The sequence below is a fragment of the Emydura macquarii genome, unplaced genomic scaffold, assembly GCF_026122565.2.
Source record: "Emydura macquarii macquarii isolate MOO-44397 ecotype Brisbane River unplaced genomic scaffold, CSIRO-AGI_Emac_v2 contig_1644, whole genome shotgun sequence".
In the NCBI taxonomy this organism is placed as follows: domain Eukaryota; kingdom Metazoa; phylum Chordata; order Testudines; family Chelidae; genus Emydura; species Emydura macquarii.
The window spans coordinates 4,061,249-4,084,665 of NW_027131781.1; the positions used below are offsets into that span (position 1 = coordinate 4,061,249).

General features: G+C 39.9%; 1 protein-coding gene across 1 annotated transcript in view; it reads right to left on the reverse strand.

Moving 5' to 3' along the window:
* Positions 1–23,417, reverse strand: part of PIAS1 (protein inhibitor of activated STAT 1) — a 77,687-nt gene that overhangs the window by 42,338 nt on the left and 11,932 nt on the right. The window contains exon 2 of the mRNA XM_067555509.1: positions 515–959. Coding sequence (XP_067411610.1) covers positions 515–959 — 445 coding nt within the window. The remainder of the gene's footprint in view (positions 1–514; positions 960–23,417) is intronic.

A 23,417-nucleotide genomic window follows, 5' to 3' on the forward strand; every position in this document is an offset into this window, starting at 1 on the left:
TCTTTCATAGGCTAATAAATTTAAGTTCAGAAGGACTATTATGATTACTTAATCTGATTTCCTACATAACACAGACCATAGATTCTTTTTGTTTTTGCTGGGTCCAAGTTTCTGTTGATGAATTTTCTGTTTTAACCACCTGCTTTTAGTTGTTCAGACTTCCTTATTTTTTAAGTTCTCTTTTCTAAAGCTTCATGGCATAGTGCTTGTTTTTTGCCCATTCCTTCCAATGCAGATGGTGAACTTCTATACTGCAGGCAACAGTACTTAGTGTCTCAACTATACTTACTACTTGAACCAATTTATGGGTGTTACTTTAGATGATGAGTCTCCTCTTGTGCGCTATAGAACAAGCTGTGACAAGAGGCAACCATTTCTTGTATCCAGAAATATTGGTTCTCTAAATCCTGTCTTGATGTAACATTTAAGACAGTTTATATGCTAGAAGCTGAAGTCCCCCCATTATTATTGAAGAGGTATTCAAAATACAGAATTAACAACATTATAGCCTTACCTAGACTGGTTGGTTTTATCAGTTCATCCAGCAAGTCGTAAAAAGGTAATTTCTGAAGCTTTATGTCTGGATGGACAGGGTGAAGCGCAGATGTAAGGTGGGGAAGCTCCAGTTCGTGTTTAGGTCCCAGAAGAGAAACAGGAAGCAATGGTGACGTTGCAGGGTGGCCATCATAAGTGAGCTGTGGAATGGTAGATGGAGACAAAGTTGCTGTCATGGAAGTTGAGTGTACGCTGGGGAGAGACATGTCTGCAGGTGTCATGATTTTCTGAGGGAACCTCCGCCTATAGAGTTCTTTAATTTTCATTTGGACAGCAGGGCTGCAGCCGGCTTTTAACAAATGCAGTGCTTTTGTGAGAAGTTCGTGTTTGCGTCCGTGCTTGTTCCTCCCTGCGTAGCCCAGAAGTACTTGCAGCTCAGAAACTCTAAGGCTCATAACCATTTGCTTGAAGACAAACAAAATTCATAATTATTAGTATTACTGTTAACATATCTGCAGTGTTCATACTTTTCTGTTAATCTTTTTGATCTGATAGTTTATTAAAAACCTGACCATTTCTATCCCATCCTTGACTTCTAAAACACAACTTAAAATGTGACCTTGGTTTATTGAATACTAGCATCAATATAGATGTACTGAACTTTCATTTGCTAAGGGTGATCCAAGACCATCATGGCAGGAGTGAAAATTTTAAGAAAAAGAGGGCCAGCTTAAGAAAGACCAGGGGAGAGAGAGAGGAAGGAGGAAAGCTAGAAGGAAGATTTGTAAGGTGAGTTACCAGTACATGATTCATAAGTTTAATATTTTTTCTTTCAATCGTACATTTCAATAAATGCAGTTATGGGCTAATAATTTTGGTTTCACTAACATGACCAGAAAGTTAGTGAGTACCTGGAGCGCAGGACCAAGTTTTAAAACAGCCTTTTGAATTTGCTTTTGCTACATGGAAATTTAGAGTAGTGTTTACAACAAAAAGAAAGCTGACAAAGAGCATGAATTCATTCATAAAAAAAGAATGAGAGAAACCATCTCTAAAATTCAGAGCCCACTGACAAGTACCAACCATCACAATGGACTATACTAATGAAATAACTTCAACATAAAGTTTGCAGTGTATTCAATACAGGTATTTCTTTGGAAGGATATTTTGTTACCCATAATCTTACTTGATTCCTACTCTTAGGGTTTTACACTGCTGCCTATATCACCATAGTACTTGAGCATAATCAAAATATTTTCAAGTTAGAAGAAGAAATTACTAGCGTAGTCGGTGTATTTCTTTTAACTATCAGTTTCTTTTGTCATCATTGTTGTTTTTCATGTCTTTCCCCATATCTACTAGTCAATTTTCAACCCCCCATGTCAATCCTACCTCTCCTCTCCCCCACATCCCTGTTAAAAAAACAGAGAACTTAAGAGAAGGCAATAAAAGATGCAGCTACCTTAGCAACGATAGCTAGCAACTATCAAGGACTAGTATGCTCCAAACTTGAAAAATATTACAACATTTTATCAACATAACTTCAAATACTATGTTTTTTAAAATGCATTCTGTTTAAGCTGTCTACCTCAAGTGGCTCCTCTTAACAGGAATGAATAATAAAATGTTAATTTTAAAAAACAACATACAAGTACATGTGTTTATAGTCTATGCCATTTAAGATGAAGGACATCTATTGGTTTGCCTCAAGATCCATTTTCTCTTAGGCACTTATATCAAAAGCATTACATGGTGCTGACTTAGTTTTTTTAGGGTGGGAGTTTTTACATGCAAAAGAAAACCTCCAAAGAGGTGGATAAAAAGACAGCCACGAGAGCCAAAGCATTTGACAATGTGTAAGTTTGGTGATACTGGTATTTTAAAAAGGTGTGACAGAACTTAAATCAAGTGGCAAAAAAGAGAAGAGGAACTAAAGTATGCATTGGGGAGGGAGGAGAGACATGGCTGCAGATTTCAAAAATAGAGAGGTTTATTTATCAGTTTCATTTGGCACTGACTATCACTGTTAGCTGAATTAATATTAATTTTTAGGTGCCATTTCCAACCTAAAATTAGCAATTCACTTCTATTTTCCTCTTCACACACACAAAATATTATATATAAGCTTCTCCATTCCATTTATGGTTGTATCCTCTGGTCCCCTTACTCTTGCATAGTCTCTCCTCCTGTTTCCCAAGATGCCTTGCTGAATGAAACTAATGACAAGTCTAGACTGTTTCATGGAAAATTAAAAGCCCATAATCCAGCACCTAAAATGATCACCTGGTTTTTCTTGTCTGGAGTGTTCTAAAACCCGATCTTTATTATTTCAGTATTTCTGATGTCCATTTACAATGATAAATTCCAAGATAATATTAATTGGGTTTGAGGAGTAATTAGCATAAATTTGGGCCTAAAATAACTGCTATATTTTGCAAGCAGGTAGTGTCAGGTTTCTGCGATTCCACAGCCATGGAAACTGCTGTGGAGTCCACTCCTTCCCACCATTTGCTGCCTTAGTATAATTTAAAATCTAAGCTTCCATTTAAAATAAAATGTTGCCACTTGTGGTTATGAAGATAACTTGAGATGTGAAATGAGTATAAACTGATGCTTTGATGTCTTCCTTGGGTCTTCAAATCACCTCAAACAATAGTTCTGATATGTATATTGCCTCACTCACTTAATGAGTTGTTAACTCTGAAACCTAAAATATGACAGTATTAGAGAGGATGCTCACTACTTGCTGTTTTAGCAGAAACATCTAAACTGCACGCTTACCCCACAAACCCAACCAATCTTCTCCACCTCCCTAGATGTCAAGGATCTGAAATGTTCCCTACCCGGCTGATAAAACCTCCAGCTTCCTGCATGAAATCTTCAACAGTGTGGGTAGGTGTTATCAATAAAGAGCCTGTGGTATACTAAAAACTGAGGGAACATAATATATATAAAAAAAATCAGCTTCTGTACTGATTATGTAATTCATCTTCATATTTAAAAATGAAGGTGTCACAGAATTACTACTCTGTTAACCTAAGAACGGCCATACCAGGTCATACCATTGGCCACATAGGCCAATATTCTGTCTTCTGACAGTGGCTGGAGCCAGATGCTTCAAAAAGAATGAACAGAACAGGGCAATTATTGAGTGATCCATCTCCTGTCATCCAGTTCGAGCTTCCGGCAGTCAGAAGTTTAGGGACACCCAGACCATGGGGTTACAACAGACAAATAGGATCCAAGCACCATGCTGCAGAAATTAGGGCCAGCTTGGTGCAGAGTACGCATGGTTTGGGCATAGTTGAGAGATCTATTATCATCTTTTATATGTGCAGCTACTCCATATTCCTCTTCTTGCTAAAGGGCATTTCTTTACATGGATTTACTTAAGTAGAGCAGATGAGATATTTCATAAAAAGAGGGGGTGTCTTAGAGCATTTCAGTCACTCACAATATAGTGTTGACAACTGAGAGGGAAAGTGACATTTAAGTACATCTGAGACACTGAAATACAACATTTTAATCTTCCTTGTGTTTAAGAGGCTCGTTTGTTAGGCACTATAACAAAATCACCTATGGCCCCAGCTAAAACCTCTCCAACACATCATCAAGGATCTACAACCTACCCTGGAAGACAAGCCCCCACTTTCACAATTCCTAGGAGGCAGGCCAGTCCTCGCTCACAGACAGCCTCCCAACCTGAAGCAAATATTCACCAGCAACTGCACACCATACAATAGAAACACTAACCCAGGAACGTATCCTTGCAACAAACCCCGTTGCCAACTCTGCTTGCATATCTACTCAAGTACACCATCGCAGGTCCTAACCACATCAGCCACACCATCAGGAGCTCATTCACCTGCACATCTACTAATGTGCCATACGCCAACATGTGCCAACAATGCCCCTCTGCTATGTACATTGGCCAAACCAGACTGTCTCTACGCAAAAGAATAAATGGACACAAATCAGACATCAGGAATGGTAACATTCAGAAACCAGTAGGAAAGCACTTCAATCTCCCTGGACACTCAGTAACAGACTTGAAAGTTGCCATACTTCAATAAAAAAAACTTCAAAAACAAACTCCAGTGCGAAACTGCAGAGCTGGAACTCAGATGCAAACTTGACACTATCAGACTAGGTCTGAACAGAGACTGGGAGTGGCTAGCCCACTACAAAAAATAATGTTCCCTCTTTTGACATTCACACCTTCTCATCAACTTGTGGATGGCCTCATCCACCCTGATTGGATTAACCTCGTTAACACTCGCCCTCCTCACTGTGATATAACTCAGCCATCCTTGCATGTGTATATATACCTACCAAACTGAAGTTTCCACTTCATGCACCTGATGAAGTGGGTTTCTGCCCACCAAAGCTTATGCTCAAATAAATGTGTTAGTCTTTAAGGTGCCACAGAACGCTCGCTGTTGAGGCGTTACAGCTGAAGGGTTTAAACAACTACTATAACCATTTCCTCAGTGGCTAGAATCCCCCATAATTCTGCAGTTTTCTTGTTTTGGTAAGAATCTACAGATTCAGTTCTTGGAAACATTGGGGAAACCCAGGCTGGATAAGGAAGTTTTCCAAATAGAGAAACACTCCATGAATAGGTATTTTCCCTTTAAAGGTTAAACACAGGAAATTTGTCGTAAATACAGATATGATGAAAGAATGGTTCATAGTTTAAGCAAGATTCATAAACCAAAATAAGTAACATTCCTCACTAACTTCCTATCCTGAAACTCCTGTACTTGAACCTTATTTTTAAAAAAGTGCAGTAACTGAATGACACTTGCAACATGAAGTTAAAAATGACATTGGGTACACCTGCTTAAGGGGACACAGCAAGTTGAAATCTAATCTGTTTGATAAATCAACTTTAAAATAGTTTCAGGTACTTCAATGCTGATTTTTGTGGGTTTATTATGTGCTTCCCCCCCGTTTGTTTGTTTTTAAGAAATGTTCTTCTTCCCTGATGTAGTACAAGAGAGCTACAGGAAAAACACAGAAACTGACTAAGGCCATGCCCATGCTAGCATTCCGCCAGCCCACTTATCAGTTAAGGTGTGAAGAGGTTTGATCCCTGACCGACACAACTGTGCTGGCAGAATCTCCTAGTATAGATGGAGTTATATACCCCCAAAACTGTGCTTTTACTGGTCTAGCTTGTTTCTCTTGGGAGGTGAGGGGGTGGAATAAGCTATGCCAGTAAAACCCCAGTTTTGCCAGTATAAGCTGCATTCACACTAGGAGGAGCCCTTTGCCAGTGTAGTATACCAGTATTCCTTTACCAGTAAAGCATTCCTAGTGCACCTCTGGCCAAACTGAGTGGGGAAACACTGACTAGACACCAAATGCTGTCAAGCACACAAAGTAAACAATCTGAAAAAAATAATTAGTTCTCTTATTTCTCCAGCCTAGTCTACACTTAAATGTTTTTCTGGTATGGCTATACTAGCAAAACTCCTTTAGCAGAGACACATTTTAATACAGTATTGTGTCAAAGCAGAGTATAAGCAACTAAGTCGAAAAACACAGAGGGGCTAGGATAGCTGAAGGGCTGCTTGACTCATTAGTCATGACCTTGTCATTTTAAAGGCTAGATCTAACCTGTAAATATAAATCTGACATTTCTTGTTTGGCTACCTAACACACAAATATATGCATTAGTCATGAAGAAGAATTATCTCACGTATAAAAATCTCACCCTGATCTTCTGGTGCTGCATCTCATGGTTCATTTTTCACTTTAAGACACAGATGCATTGATGGCCTTGGGCGAGTCATTTAATTTCTGTATCTCAATGGCCTCCTCTGTGAGTGATGTGCTGACTAAACCCTTTGAAAAAAGTCCTCTACAAGTACTATTCAAAATTGCCCTCCTAGCTTTAAGACTCTCGTGGACTTGTCCCACCTGACTTCTGACATGGATGCATACATCTACTTCCCTCCGAATAGGAAGGGATGTTCTCCCATTTTTGCTGCCTCCAACTCTCAATCTTCCCCAATCCTTTCCAGACAAATAACTACTTGTTAATAAAGACAAAGTTTTAGCAAATAGTGGAAGTAAAGATTGTACAAGTGCTAAAGGAGCAAGAGGGAGATTTTTACGTAAATCTCTCACATTAGCTAACACTTTCTCCTTTCAGTATGTGCACTTACTAATTTTTTTTTTTAAATGATTCCACGAAACAAAACTGTTTATGCTGTTTAGGATATACCCAATATTAGCTACACAAGCTGATGGTATGATTCCCATCTATTGCCACACCAAGTTAAATCTCAAGAATGACCCAACTGTGAGAGTCTGCAGAACATGTCCACGTCAAAGTATGAATTCTATTTTGTTTTGTGGATCCCATTTTGGACATTGTGGATTAGAGCCTCTGTTTTGTAGCAGAGCCTTGACACTGAGTGGACAGACTATACATGAAAAACTCTGACAGAGCAATCAAGGGCTGGCAACATCAAACTTCCTTACTGGAACAACAGGTTTTCTGCAAGGAAGGCCATTGACTTTGAATGTCACTAAACAGAAAGCAGGGGGGAAGAGAAAGAGAGGGGGCTGCAGCCGGGACCTCCCCCCAGCTTGCAGCACCAGGGCAACGAGCAAACTTGTAATGCCCAGTACCAGGGCCCAGAGTTAGCATACTACTGTGCTGCAGATTTACACTCAAGCTTGCTGCACACTAATGGTTTGTCTAGACAAGCATTGAGACCCCTAGAGTTAGGAATAGCAGCACTCAATCACAACCCAGTGGACATAGAAGCATACGAGATTCAACAATTGGATCACATCATGACAGATGGCTGTCAGTGCAGAGGGAAAAACAGGGCCAGGTTCTGACACCAAGCATTCAGTTACTAAAACACTTCTAGTATCACAAGATATTTTCTTCAAAGCAGCAACGCACACCTGATTGACATTGTCATTAATAGTTCCGACAATTTGCTGGGTGCTTTACAGAAAGGGTTCTTTCCTAGAAGTGGTTATAACCTGAAAGACACCACTGAGAATGAACATTTCTACATTCACAGTAGTTGGTCAAGTGGCATATTTAAAGAAGTCAGGAAGGACAAATCAGTCCAGGATGGTGACTAGAAAGTTGTCATCCTTCTCTGGAATGTTACTGCATTGGCAGACACTTTAAAATATGTATTTGGATGGGCACCAGACCACACTTTTTGCCTGATGCCACACAAAGTCCTTTATCACACCCCATCCATTATTCTAAAAGGTTCTACTCGGTACTAATGAAGCTGAATATCTTATTATTTTTTTAAAACAAAATTTTTAACCATGTCTCACTGTGTGTGACTTTTTCACACTCTTGAGCAATGTAGCTAGGTTGTTCTACGTTGTAGGTGTAGACCAGGCCTGAGTAGATAAGGAGAACTGGCGGAAGTTATTGTTTAGATGACCCTTAAGGATTCTGACACATTTAATGTTTGCAGAGTTCTATAACTATTTCCCAGGCAAACATGAACAGATTTTTTTCTTCTACTGTGAATCAAACTATAAACTACTACTCTAGGAGGTTTACAGCATGGTTCTAAAATATGGTTCTAAATGAGGTCCTCAAAAATTCATCCTCGTTCACAATGAAAATCATACTAAAGGATTAAATCATAGCATGAAAAGGGTCTCCCTTAATCTCACTATACCAACAGCATCCAGCAGTATTAACACATTGTTTCACTGCTGAATAGCTCTGTGACGCTAGGAACAAGAGTCTCTCTGGATCTTCTGGTAAAATCTTACAATTGCTGGTGATGAGGCTTTAAATCAAGAGTGGCTAAGATTTGTTCATCCCTTCAGGATTTTACAAACTACACAGCTGGAATCTCAGGATCACAGGAAGATTTATGAAAATATTAGCAAGAACGTCAGGAAGAATAAAATACTCCTTCACTGTTCTGAAGTCACATTCCCTAGTCTTAAATCCCATTTTGTAATAAGACTTGCACAAGCATGCTGTTACGGCAGGACTATAAAAATTGTAATCAGCCAATTGAAAATGTGTAAGAGAGAAAGACCAAAAAAAATTCATGGAAGCTCAAGCCCTTCCGTGACAGGCTGTAACTTCCTGTATCTGTCTAATGCATACAGAACACTAAAAGGCTGAAGTTACAGTAATTCAATACGGAAGGGAGGCAAAAGCAGAAAAGTACAGTAATAAATATACAACACACTATAACCTTTATGGAGAATATTGCTATTCATAATGAAAAACTCTGCTCCTTTCTAGCATTATCCAAGGAATGTTTTCCCAGTGTGGTGGGGTTTTTTGGGGGGTTTTTTTGTTTTTTTTTTTAAAGTACAAAATAATAGGTAAGGGCCAACTAGGTGTCCCTGTATTATACAAATAAGGATGTAGTATCCTTTACCTGAGGAAAACCTTATGTTTTGTATTTGTGCCCTGAGTAGATTAGTTCAGATTAGTTAGTAGAATTCTTCGTTTTGAACAAACACGTGCATTCACTCATACAATTTGCAATTAAAAAAAGTATCATGTAATCCTATTTTATTGTTAAAAAAAATTCACTATCCAACTGATTTCAACATGCTACAACTGACAGGAAAGAATGAAACTAGAATTGATCCATTGTGCCTGTTCCTGCTCATCTAAGTCAGTCACCTTAAGCAGCTCACATGTAAAGAGTATCTAGTTCATGGTTCTGATTTGCTAATATTATGCTTCTCACTCCAGGCGCAAAGGTATGATATACAGCTTCAAAAGTCAGATGCCATTTACTGTATAATGTTCTCACACAAACACCTGACCGTCTTCATGCTAGTAATACAACTGAAAACCTTTTAACACATCAGTTCAAAAAACAGTTTTATCACTTCAGAGTTATTAAAAATTCTCTTTGGACATCTAAGAATAGAAAAAAATCTCTTTCTGGCACAGTGGCTTGCTGATTTAGTATAGATTAAATTCCATCATTTTGATTTAATATCTCACAAACGAGCTGTAGTTGATGTTTAGAACCTGTGGTCTCGTTCATAACAGACCCAGCAGCTAATGAAAATTCCAAGAGGTTATCAGAGCACATCAGTGTCAATATATTCCTGGAGGGGGTATAATAATAGAACAGCTTCACACCTTCTGTCTTGTAGTTTGGCCAACAAACTTAAAAACAAAAACAAAAAACCCAAAAATAAGCAAAACAAAAATACACAACTTGTCTGTGTAAGTGGTTTAAAGCCAAGATTTTTTTGAGCATCACTAGAAATTTCTGGGTATCCAAATGCCCAATTTAAGATACCTGAAACAGGGGGACTCGCCTCATGCATGCCTGCTAATGGCTAGGTGTGGTACCACAACCTTTTTCCGCTCCTGGCACCCCCTGCAGGTTGTCGACCTTGCTAGACATGTCTTTTTTAGTGGCTCAGTCCTCCGGTCAAATCACACAGTCAACAATGAACCACTTCTGGGATAGCAAAGAGTTCAACACACTGTGTATCAGCCTTTACCAAGGTCTTTAGCCCACATCTCTGGGCCCTTTACATCCAGCCCTTTGCTCAGGTTTCTAGAGTAGCTTTGCTCCCTTCTCGGAGCTTAGGCCACGTCACCAGTGGGCAAACCCAGGCTCACCCATTACTCCGGATTCCAACCCAGGAACCCTATAAACAACAGCCATGTGCTGCCCCCTTTAATTAGTTGCTGCTGCATTTTCTTGGCCTCTTCCCACCTGGTTCCTTTACCTTCGCCTATTTCCTTAGGGTTAGAGCTCTCAGGTCCTCTCACTCCCAGGTTTAGCAAATGTAGCCCGTCACACTCCGTTGGCCAGAGCAGAACACCCTTCTTCACCCCTCTTATCCCAGCCAGGAACCAACCTGCTAAGGCCCTGCAGCTTCTTTCATCGGAACCTGCTCGGCTCAGATTGGCTGCTTCCTCAAGGTCTCTCTAGGCAGGCACAGAGGACCAACCTCTGCTGCTCTTTTCTGGGAAGGGGTGTAATAGCACCACAGGAACTCCAGCAAGGGGCCACGAAGGGGCTGGTACACCCCATCACAACACCTTAAAAGGGCTTGGCTTTCAGGAAGTACCAAGCATCCAGATTTTGAAAACCAGACCTCTTTGCAGTGTCTCAAGTTGGTCACACAAAAGTCACAAGTCACTTTTGAAAATCTTGGCCTCAAGTCTATTCTAAGGTGGGAAACACTCACCTGCATCTAAATGATCTTCAATATGGAGCCAAATAAGTACCTAGATGGATATAATATGTGGGAATGACGGTTTTTATTTCCACCGGAACTGTTCTCTAAGTAAAAGTGCTCTGACATCCTATCTGGAATCTCTTCTCACTGATAGACATGCTCGATACTGCTCAAAGATCATCTCCGTTATGGTCAGGTGTTTGAAGCCAGAATATTTTTAGAAGCTTCCTTTGAAGAAGGAAGAAAACTTTGAAGAAAACGATTTCTAAGACGAATCAACCTACCCAAAAGTGAGGAAGTAAGTTGGTGAGTGGTTTCTAATCATACTTAACAGAAGTCCTTTGACATTGAAACAATCTCTGAGCAGTAGCATTTTACTCCAAACGTATGCACAGAAGGCCCTAAAACTTGCCATTAATACTATCATGTTTCTGTATCCCGTTCATCTGATGCCGTCACAGAATATACCATAACCTGGAAGTAGCAAGTTCCGTCTGCTCTCAATTACATCTGTGGAACAAACTAGTGCCAATAGCATAAGCGTTCTGTGGTCACAAACAGGCACATACATGTCTATATATTGCATTGGATACAGAGTAAAAATAATTAAGACCAAGCTTAGTCAGCTTGGTTGGAGTAATCAGTGCTCACACGTTTTAGGCTGAGACTTGTACTACTACAATTCCAGTTTTCCAAGTTCATAGAAGAGAGAATTTTGAAGAAACCGGCAGCACATGGGCTCACATAGGACTGTTTTCTGGGCACATGAAACCATATTTAATCCTATATCAATAAATTGACTTAGAGATCTTTAGGGACACCTACCACTTGTTGGAGACAAAACTAATGGAAAGCCCTGACCAGGAAAGCCCACTCTGAGAACAAATATCAACATTCACTTGATAGCATGGAAGATATAAGATGATATGATAAAATACATTCTCTTTCCAGTGAATGACTATCTGTCATTACTAGCTGCCAAAAGTTTAGGACTCTGAATGCCATCCTCCCAATGTCTTCAAGCATGTTCCATGATTTTCAGAGATATCGGTGGCATTTGCTATGCCATATGACCATAAAATTGCCACTTAGCCATATTTAGGCTGTACTTCAGTTAATACAAGTCACATCTGATTTTAATCCACTCCAGAAGCTTTATCTTTCTCAAGAGATTTTATTCACTGGGTGTACTAGGTTATTACTACTTATATTAGAGTTTGCGCAATATTGTAGTAACCTTTATTTTACTTCTCGGAAACTCAAATTTTCTTCCCAGTGCATTCAAGCTTCATTTTCCCCAGTGTATTTAGCCTTGCAGATAGCACTTGTTTTACAGTGCTAGCCAGTAACATAATGTTAAAGACAAGTAATTACAAAAAACTAACACCACAATTTTTGTATCTACAATGAGGTGTCTGTGTAAAGAATAAAATAGCTTTTGGGGTAAAGACAAATGAGGAAGGTAATAAATAAGACATGCTTTCAAGGATCTGGGAATAGGATTATTGTCAGACAAATTTGTTTTTTATTAAAAAATGCTCTTACTCTTGACTAAGCCCTCAAGCTGGTTAATGGGACACTTAATTCCTGTGTAACAAGCCTCACTGGAGCCCACCTAGGTCTACAAATACAACTGTGTTAAGGACCCCAGTTACAAAACGGTTGGACCTTGACTCAATTACAATATGTCTAAAAGATAACATGGGAAAATTATTCCACAGTATCTGTGAAATTGAGCCCATTAGTCATCTATGGAGCATTCAAAGTTCAACTTTGTCTATCCCATTTTCCCTTGTAGTATAACAAGCAAAAATTAGGAAAACGTTTGCTTTTACAAATCATAATGAAGACAAAAAGATAAGCAACCATTTTTTCCACTTTTTGCAAGTCCTTTTTATGTCCAGATTTAAGCATCTGCACATTTTTGAAAAATCAATGCCCACATATGCAATTATAAGTATTAAACTGCGATTTGCAGAACAAAAATCCAATAAAATGAAACAGGAAGTTCCACTTTAGCCAGAACTCTTGATCACAGCATTGACTAGAGATGGAAGCTGTGTTTTTATTTTGTAAAAATATCATCTCAATGGCACCACTGCTCTTTAAGAAGCATGGCATATGCGCCGATGAGTTCTTTGATGGCTGCTGAGATGGATGCTCAAGTGACAGTCACCACGGTCCACAGGTAGGGCACATACACACACTAGCAATGATTCCTTCCTCCTAAACATCATCTAGTGCAAAAGATAAATACCAAGTTGCTTTTAGAACTCAATTTTTAAAAGAAACGATGGACTAAGATTTATTATACTGAACTAGAATGCAAGTGGAATGTAACTAATGTACTCATACATATTGCAGTGGGGGGAGGGGGAAGAAAGGACTGCCAGAAGTTGTTTGTGGAATATATTAAGTGCAAGAATTACTGCAATTCAAGATAAAGACTATTTTTGCACTCTATTTTGTTGCTACTTGGTTTTGGTAGCAGTCATTTAAACCTCTTCAAACTCCAGTACACATGTCCCTCTCTTCAGTCTTGTCAGCCAAATTAAGTGTTTGTTTTGAGCAAACAAGTTTGTTCCCATAGCACAGATGTTTACGCATCTTCAAATTGAATTTTTCTTTAATCTCTTCTTTACATTTTCTTTTACTTTAGAGAGCTGCAAAGCAATCTGTTCTTCATGTCCCATCATATGCCCTGAAGAATATACACTTTTCTACCCTTTACAAATAAGAGCACGATATTGAATTTTAACTAGTTACTTAACATGAAATGAAACAACACTTGGAGTATATTAATTTGAATAAAAGAATAAATTGTGCAGTCAAGCAGCTAGAAACAGGATAAGACACACCTTAAAGTTTGCAACATTAGACTTTTACTCCATGGTCACAAATTCCCAAGCAGCAGCATAGGAGATAGCAGCAGACTGGACTGTCATTCATTACTTCAGGTATCTAGATGAGTTTCAGTTTATAACTCAGTATCTAAAGTTAATGTCAACGCTGGATACTGAACTGCATTCTGAAGCCAGCATACATACCTCCACAAAGTAACCAAGCAAAGTCACCATGCCTATATCTTGGTGGATGACAGACCTGAGAAAACAGATGTTCCATTTCCTCTGCTGCTATCATCCCAAGACGAAAATAAGTGACAAATTTATTTTCTGGCTTTGTGGCATCTCCCTCTGAAATATGAATTCCCTCCCCTTGTTAATTACACCAACAGGCATACAAAAGGAGTGATTCTAAATTGTCCAAGACTTGTCTACATATGGAGTTGTCCCTGATGAACTATTCCAGAATAAGTGTGCCCACAGATGACGTTAATTGAGATAACTCCATGTAGACACAAACCCAGTGTATTACGGCAATAGATCTTACAAGACCTTGCATCCCCCCTGCCAGATGCAGGAGACAGTTTGACAGAGTGCTCACAGCAGTGACAAGCCAACTTAGGGCAGGTCTACACTAGAAGTGCTACAGTGGCACAACTGAATCGGTGCAGCTGCACCACTGTTACACATCTGGCTGGCAGGAGACCACTCTCCTATCGGCATAATTACTCCACCTCTGCGAGAGGCAGAAGCTATGTCGGCAGGAGATGCCCTAAAAAGGACGCTTAAGCATTACTGCAATATCCACACAGAACTAAATTACGAGAAATCTGGGAATACTGCCCTAAAACCAAATATAGAAATGTTACTCTTGATTTTTGTACTAAATTGCCCACATTGTAGTCATGTACAAAACGCTGTCCTAATCCCACAAAAGGAGTCACATAACAGTCTGCCCACATGGATTCTTCTGTTGAGATTAGGCCCTATCATGTTAGTTTGTATTGTGCTTATGGAGAGATGAGCACACAAATTGCGTTCTTCCATTTGTTTGTGAAGCAGCAAAAAAGCATTGGAGTAAGTTAATCTTTTTGCCTATGTACATAGTTATTAGTATGAAACAGAGAAGCTTTTTACTTTACCATTATAACCCTTACACTACATTCCCGCTTATACCAGTCTCCGTGTTTCCACTGCATGAATGTGGCACTTTCCAGCAGTCAGAATACTCTCTTCAAATCCCAATACTCACTCGTGGACATCCTCACCCTAGCTTAAAAATCACCTCTGCTAAATAAGTTTGACTACTTTTGGCACAAGGAAACCCTAAAATGACTATAATTAGTCACTTGACAACACTGTGTAGTGTTAGTTTCTGTTTCATCTGTATAGTCAATTTCCCTTGGGTCTTTCATACAGCAGGGGAGAGAGAAAAACAGTGTATAAAAACTGGTAAGGAGACTCAGGGGCAGAGCAGGTCTAGTACCAATAAACAACCTTTAACTTCTTTATTACATTTGACTATATTCTAAGTTGTCAGTATTCCTTTAAATCGAAGGTTATCCAGACAAACAGACAGAGAAATTTCAAAAGATAAATTAAAGACCTATTGGAAGTCTTAAATATCTATTTGTTTTATTCATCAAGATGTTTTCTTGCAAAGCAGAAAACCACACAAACAAAAATAGTGATTTCTAAACATTTTAGATTAAAAGAAGCCAGTCCCACCATATAAAGATGTAATACACACAAAAACAGCAACACTAGTAAAGGCACAGCTGTTTAAATGAGATAATCTGGGGGGGGGGGGGGAGGGGAAAAGAGGGGAATCAAGCGACCACTAATTCGGGTCACCAGGAAGCAAAACGAACAAGCTACCTCTAATTAAGCCATTTACTCAGCTAACCCTTTTCAAACATGTAACATTTATAAAAATACCCATTTTTATAAGGTGGAACAGATTTTTCTAATGTATCTTTTAAAAAAAAAAAAAAAAAAAAAACATATATGAAGTGTTTACGTTTGGGTACAATATACAGCATGCTGAAAATATTTTTGACATTCACTTCCTTGGGATGACCCAAAATTATATTTGTGGTTCCACTACTGAGGCCAAGGTAGGGAACAAGAGAAAGGTCTCAAGCAAGGAGCTGGGAGCAAGGGAGGGCATGGATTTGGGACTAGCTGGGCAAGGAGACTGGGACGGTGAGTGGGGAGGGAATACTGGGACTAGTTAGGTAAGGAAGAGCAAGGACTGGGACAGGTTGAAGAGGACAGAGAAGAGGAGTCCTGCTGGGGATAGGAGGGAAATACAGAAGAATCTGGGCCCACTAGAGCACAGTCCCCTATGGAGCCTGGAACAGAACTCAAGAATTCTGATGAGTTCCAGAGGGGTAGCCATGTTAGTCTGTACACAGCAAAAACAACCAGAGTTCTGGAGCACTTTAAAGACTAACAAATTTAATTTCAGCAGGCATAAGCTTTCGTGGGCTTCAGCCCACTTCCTCAGATGCAGTTGGTTTCACCTCCCTCCGCTATTATAGCAAATATCTGTGAAACCCATTGAAAAAATTTTCTAGAACCCTCTAATCTGGTCCACATAGCAATAACATGTTATCCTCCTCCATTAGCTCAAGTGGCAGAGATGGTAGATCTAAACCAAGCTGATGAATCATGTATGTCAATATGATGCCACACAATGGAATCTCTGGTTTTTTTAGCTTGCTTTTTTAAAAACCCAGGAAGTCACACACACACAAAACAAAACAAAAAACCGCTCCCTTAAAAAGACATTGAAGTTGCAAAATCAAGCACTTAAAAGTTAAGAAATTCCAGAATTAAGGTTGTTGGTCTCCCACCCACCCCATCCTGTTTAATTACAGGATCACATACCATTTTTTTTCCACAGAACCCATCCTGGACAATGCTTACTTAGTGAGTAGGTAATCAATATTTTGTTTCCTCCCCTTTTTCAACATGTGGACCCAGGCATTATTTACTGCACACTATTCAAACTCTGCTTTGAAGACCAAATTAATTTTCTTTTGGGGGTTTCTTGGGTATGAGAGCTTCATAATTTTCATAGCAATCCTGAGAGATGCAGAAGTATTATTAATTCAACTTTACAGGGGGATTGAGAGAAGGGAGACAAGAACAATTAGATTGGCAGATTACCCCATATTTCCCTACTGCAGGGTTTCTTGCTGGCTACCATCAGAGAAAGGATACTATAGAAGATAGATTATCGGTCTGATACAGTCTAGCTGTTCGCTTGTTCCTAAATACACATTAAAGTGTGCACAGTGTAAGTTTCAATTAGACTTACTATTAGAAACAGAACTGGGGGGACAGAGGGCAGGAAACTCTATTGAACCATTACCAATGTTTTAAAGAAAACATGAGATATTGGAACTGGTCCTTTGAAAATGTAACTTTCAGGAAACAGACCTAAAACAAAAAACCCTTGTACTGACATTGTAACAACTGTATTACCAAGGATGTGCATGGATCCAGACATAGACAAGAGTCACATTCAGATATTCTTATTTGGAAAGATCATGGTTCTAAAAACCATGCCAGAATATAAGGAAAGAACCAGAATATAGTGCCAGAATATAAGGAAAGAACATAATTAGGCTAACTCCCCTGGATGTTGAGAAATGTCAATTTCCATTGTTTGTCTCAAAGCCAATTTCAGGTTTTAGCCCAGAGACAACTGGGGAAAGTGGGAGGGCAGGACACCAGCCTGGTCCTGATTTGGTAACATGTTGCTGTGGTCTCTACCCTCTCTCAATGCCCTGTGTTTTAATTTTCTCCCTCACCAGCTGCTAAAAACAGTGTCCAAGCACTGAGACTAAGTTGTTTCCCAGCCATCTATTACACTGGCAGAGTGAAAGTAACAGCCACTCATACCTCCCAGTCACGCCATGCCCTCCAGCCTCACTGCCACTATCACCCAGCCCTTTCAATGTTGAACATTAATATCTATGCATTTTCATGTTGTTATCATAATACACTGTATTTTACACAATAGTCACAATATTAAGGTCCCAAATACCATAGCCATGCCCTCCAGTTTTCCAAACTCTCCTGTTTTTACTATGTCAACATGTAACACAATTCTCAGAAAAATCACTTAACATCTCACGTCTGATTTTGAGCCAAACACTAATTTATTTAAATACTCCAGTGTTAAACATTAGCATAAAACAGAATTGGTAAGTGGATTTAAGTCCCTTTCACTTTCAGGTCACTTCTTCAAATCCAGTTCAAAATGATAGACTTCTTGACACTATCAGCTGTTTCGGTGTTTATAAGATATGCTGTTAATCAGTAAAGTTCCCAGAGGGTTTTGTGGGGGAGAGGGAACAAAAACAAAAAACCATCAACCCACAACTGTTGGAGAAAAAAAATGTTCTTGGTGAAAGAGGGGAATGGGACTGAGCCATCAATTTATATTCTTCAATGACAAGGTTCTTTAAGCCAAGATTTTGAAAAGTGAGTGGTGATTTTGAATGACTAATTTGACACACCTTAAAGGGCCTTGATTTTCAGAAAATGCTAAGCACCAATCCTCTAAAAATCAGGCATCCAAAAATCACTACTCATAAGTCTTGGCCCCCAGCCCTAGTTGCAAAAAACCCTTCAAACCAAACAAGATTGTGAAGTGAAAGTCTGCAGACAACTCCAGTGCTTTTGGCACTGCTCACAGCTTTACCATTTATTGAAATTAACAAGACACTGGTCACTCTATGGTTGCTATTCAACTATTTAAGGCAGCAGTGAAACTGTCAAGAATCATGTCAATTTCATTCTGTTTATGCTTGAAAAAACCATGTGCAGCAACAGAGCCACACATTAGATCTATATACTAGGCAGGACAAGAAGAGAAGGCTGGGGGTAGGAAGAGTAGTAGTGACTCAACCCTTTCACAGCAGCCAGCTGAGTATTGGGCTATGTTTACACTGCAACCTTATAGACTCAGACTATAAGGTCAGAAGGGACCATTATGAGCATCTAGTCTGACCTCCTGCACAATGCAGGCCACAAAACTTCACCCATCCACTCCTGCAATAGACCCCTATCCTAAGACTGAGTTACTGTAGTCCTTAAATAATGATTTAAAGACGTCAACGTACAGAGAATCCACCAGCAAGTGACCTGTGCCCCATGCTACAGAGGAAGGCAAAAACCTAGGCCAATGCCTATGCCAATCTGTCCTGGGAGAAAATTCCTTCCCAACCCCAAATAGGGTGATCAGTTAAACCCTGAGCATGTGGGCAAGACTCACCAGCCAGACACCCAGAAAGAATTCTCTGTAGTAACTCAGAACCCACCCCATCCAACATCCCTTCACAGGCCATTGGGCATATTTACAGCTAGTAATCTAAGATCAGTCAGTTGCCAAATTAGATTGTCCCATCATACCATCCCTTCCATAAACTTATCAAGCTGAGTCTCAAAGCCAGCTAGGTTTCTTGCCCCCACTGCTCCCCTTGGAAGGCTGTTCCAGAACTTCACTCCCGATGGTTAGAAAATTTCATCCAATATCAAGCCTATGTCAGCAAAATTCATATTGCTCTGGGGTGTGAATATTCCACCCCCCTGAGCAACATTAGTTACACATAAGTGTTTGTGTGAATAGCGTATGCCGCTCACAGAGATGGGTTTTTTATGCTGATGGGAGAGCTCTCTCCCATCGGCATAGAGCAGTCTTCACCAGACATGCTGTATCAGTACATCTACGCTGCTGCAGTGCTTAACACACACACACACACACACACACACACACACACCCCTTCGTTTTTCTCTTCCTTCCTCCCCTCCTTCCCCCCCAAAAAAGAAGGCTCTGGGTTTAAAGGAGAATAAGGGGAAAGAGGCTTAGAGATCCTTCTCCTTTTCAGTATCCAGAGCTTCAAACACCAATCAGCCACCGAATGGTACAAAAGATGTATTCCCTGAGCAAAGTCCATAGATAGCAGCCTGGTAAGAATCTCAGCTGTGGGTGATGGGCTTCTGACCAAAGAGCATTTTTCCCCCCATAGGCCTTGTTGATGCCTTTGACATCTTATGTAACAACCTCTCTGAGTAGCAAGTACCTACAAGGTCTTGAAAAATATACCAGACACTTGTCTCATGTCTTTCCGCTGTCTCTTGTCTCATTCGCTGGCTATAGTCCTCTCATCCTTAGGCCTTGTCTTTAGTAGGAAAGTGCAGTACATTAAACAATAATTAGAAAAATGTTAACTAATGTAACAGCTTGCAACATGTTTTTGCCCTTAGAGTGGACAAAGACAGTAGTGTCATTTAAAAAAAAATGTTAGCTGCTCATGGTTAATCCCAAGGCAAAATCACGTTTAACGTTGTGTTAGTTCATGCATTTCCCACTTGCACTATAGACACCACCCTAAGAGATGATTACTCTAAGTCAGGGTTGAAGCACATGAATGAGGCTGACTGGAAGCTGTTCTGCAGGAAGAGGGAGTATTTCACTTCTCAACACCACCAGTCTGGTACTCTCTCATCCCCTCTTTCAAACACTACATTTATTTCATAACAAAAAATAAAAGGATTGCCTTAATTTAACTCATTTTCCACCCAATGGAAATAAGCTCTGTATTCTAGCTAAAAATGTATACATCAAGTTTCAGAGACCTAGAATTTAAAATCTACAAGTTAAAAATCACAAAAAAAACCACACTACAGCATAGATATTGTAGTTAGCTCAGCTTGTGCCACACTAATGACTGCTACTAAAATCGCAGTGGAGGAAGGTCATAGTTCAACATCAAAGCTATTTGGTCAAATTTTCCATAGAAAAGAAAGTACAAAAACTACATTACAGAAATGTGAAAGGGCCAAACTAAGGCAATCAGAAAGTCATGATGGCTTGGGCAACTTTACCTCAGCTCCTTGTGAGCAGCATTACAACAGCCTTTTTCTACTACTATCACATGCTATTTTTAACATCCCAGATACCTGCCTTATTCAGAGCACAAGATGGATGGTGCTCAGTGAATGAAACAGCTGTTCAGTATTTCTTTTCATATTTATTGTTCAGTGAATGGCCCCTCCTTCATTTATTGCACGCAACCAAATCATGCACTGAATAAGGATTTCTCATTTAATAAATCTTTACACAGTGATCATCGATGTATTAGTTGAGTGACACACACACATTAATGTATTAATCCTCATAACATCCCTATTATACATATACAGAACTGAGGCACAGAGAAATTAAGAGACTAACACAAGATCACACAGGGAGACTCTGGCAGGGAGAGAAACAGAACTCAGACCTCCTGGGTTTCACTCTGTTGCCACAAGCTCATTCATCCTCTTACAGTAAGCTTCTGCCACATTCACTACACAACACGCAGCTTCCACTGTGATTAAGACAATGATGCCCTGGACCTACAACAATTTGCCATACAACATTATTCAGGTGCAGAATGAAAGTGACAGTCCTGAAAGACATAAAAAGCATATCACCACGATCAAGACACTTTTGTAATGCAAAGGCACAAGGAGACAAATAAATGCTTTGTCATTTCCTGCTTGAGTCCTTCACTTTGTGACTTAGTGTTTTTATAGTTTACTTTTTATATTCAACTAGTTCTTTGAGTCTCGTCTACTTCCCCATACACCTCCACTAACCAGTAAGATACAGCACTGCCTATTAGCTTTCCTAAGCTACGCATGCATGTGCAAAAACAATAGAGTTACCATGCCCCTAAGAGATTACAAAAGCCAGTGTGCACACATAAAGTACATACTCTTCTAGTTTTGATAAATCACAACTAATTTTAATCAAAGTCTCCAGATCAGAGATGACTAATGCTGCCAAATTTCAAGTTTCTACCATTTATTACCAATGTGCTTGAGCTGTTTAAAATAAAATAAAAAGTATTTTTTCTTTCACTCATTTCCTGAACAATTGACTCAAGTATTCAGAAAAATGTCCACTCTAAAGTGACAAAAGTCTGTCAAATTTCAGCCAGAAAATGATAAAAAAAAAAAAAAAAAAAAAAAAAGGACTGAAGTTACAAGCAGCTGAAAATAATCTTAGAATAAAAACATGGATGCAAACTCAACTACAGGGATCCCTATCCAAAATGCCTGCAATACAAACTGAAATTACAATATCTTTTGTTAGTTTGTTGTGAACCATCCAGCAACATGCTTCAGTAGATTCATTGAAGAGATGCTGCCAGGTGTCATCCTAGGGTCCAAGGTTTTACAAAATCTAGGGTAAAGAATGTTTTGTTTTTATTCCAAATAAAAGTTCTAGAATTAAACTTTCCTCTGCGTACTTGCAAAAACAAGGCAGTATTACGGAGTACTAGCAACTCCATAGTTCGAGGATGAGCAGAGATTCAGGTTCAACTGATTTTTCAAAGTGCTCAAGAATTTACATGCATATTCAAGTTGTCCTGAAAACTGCTAATCCTCATCAGAGGCTGGGATAGAGCTGCTGGTACAAATTTGGGATCATTTCATCACAGGGTTCCTGGGATAAAGTGCACAGAAAGGACCTGTCAGTAAAATTTTCCCATCCATATAACACTGTTTGCACATTTCTGTGGCTTAGACTATGGCACTGATCTGTACAAAATTGAGATTACTCAACTGAATTGGATCTCAGTACATTATGTGACAGAGTGGGATGTGTGTGAAAAAATGGTATAGGTCTCCATCAAACCAGGAACTCCATTTTGTTTGGTGATTTCCATTTTTGTACAATATCCCATTTTGTGTGCTAACTGCCATTTTGTGTTGTGTTAAAAAAAGACAAGGTCAATTTGGCACGGTCAGTCTATTCCAGACACTGCTCTACCACAGAAGACTGTAGGACCTCCCCCAGTGAGGATCACCAATGAGAGTATCCTCAAGGGCCATCAATTGAATGATTCTCAACTGGCCCAACTCATAGACTATAAGGTCAGCAGGGACCATTATGATCATCTAGTCTGATCTCCTGCACAATGCAGGCCACAGAACCTCACCCATCCGCTCCTATAATAGATCCCTAGCCTATGACTGAGTCATTGAAGTCCTCAAATCATGGTTTAAAGAGTTCAAGGTATGGAGAATCCACCAGCAAGTGACCCGTGCACCATGCTGCAGAGGAAGGCGAAAAACCCCCAGGACCTCTGCCAATCTGCCCTGGGGGAAAATTCCTTCCTGACCGCAAATACGGCGATCAGCTAAACCGTGAGCATGTGGGCAAGACTCACCAGCCAGACACCCGAAAAGTATTCTCTATAATAACTCAGAACCCACCCCATCGAACATCCCATCATAGGCCATTGGGCATATTTACCGCTAGTGGTCAGAGGACAATGGGTTCCTTCTTTTGGCTGGGGCTGGAATTACCCAGTTTAGGTACATGATAAAAGATGGTCAGAGATGTTTTTAAGGAGGGGTATGCTTTTTGAGAAGAAGGCCCATTCATCGCCACAGAAGATGGGGCTGGAGGAAGAGAGCAGGAGGGAACCTGCAACGCTGACCAGACCTTAGACTCACAGAGGTGGTGAAATCAGATTAAGGGGTGGGGAGGAGGGTGAAGAGAGAAAAAGAAAATAGTGTGTTTCAGGACTATGGTGCTCTATCCCACTCTAGTGATGGCTGGGCCTGCTATGGCCTTGGCTAACAAACATGGGTCCTTTATTCAGGCAGCAGAGTCGCATGGTTTTAGAACCAGAAGTTCTAGCTTTGATCCCCACTGCTGCTAAGTCACCCAGGGCATCCCATCACAAATGCACCGTGAGATGGGGACATCTTGGAGCAGATGCAGTGCACTGTGTCAACCAGGCAAAGGAGCTCAACTCATAACACACGCACATGGGCCATGTCTACATTAGGTAAATATACACCTATTCTTCAATGGAACAGTGA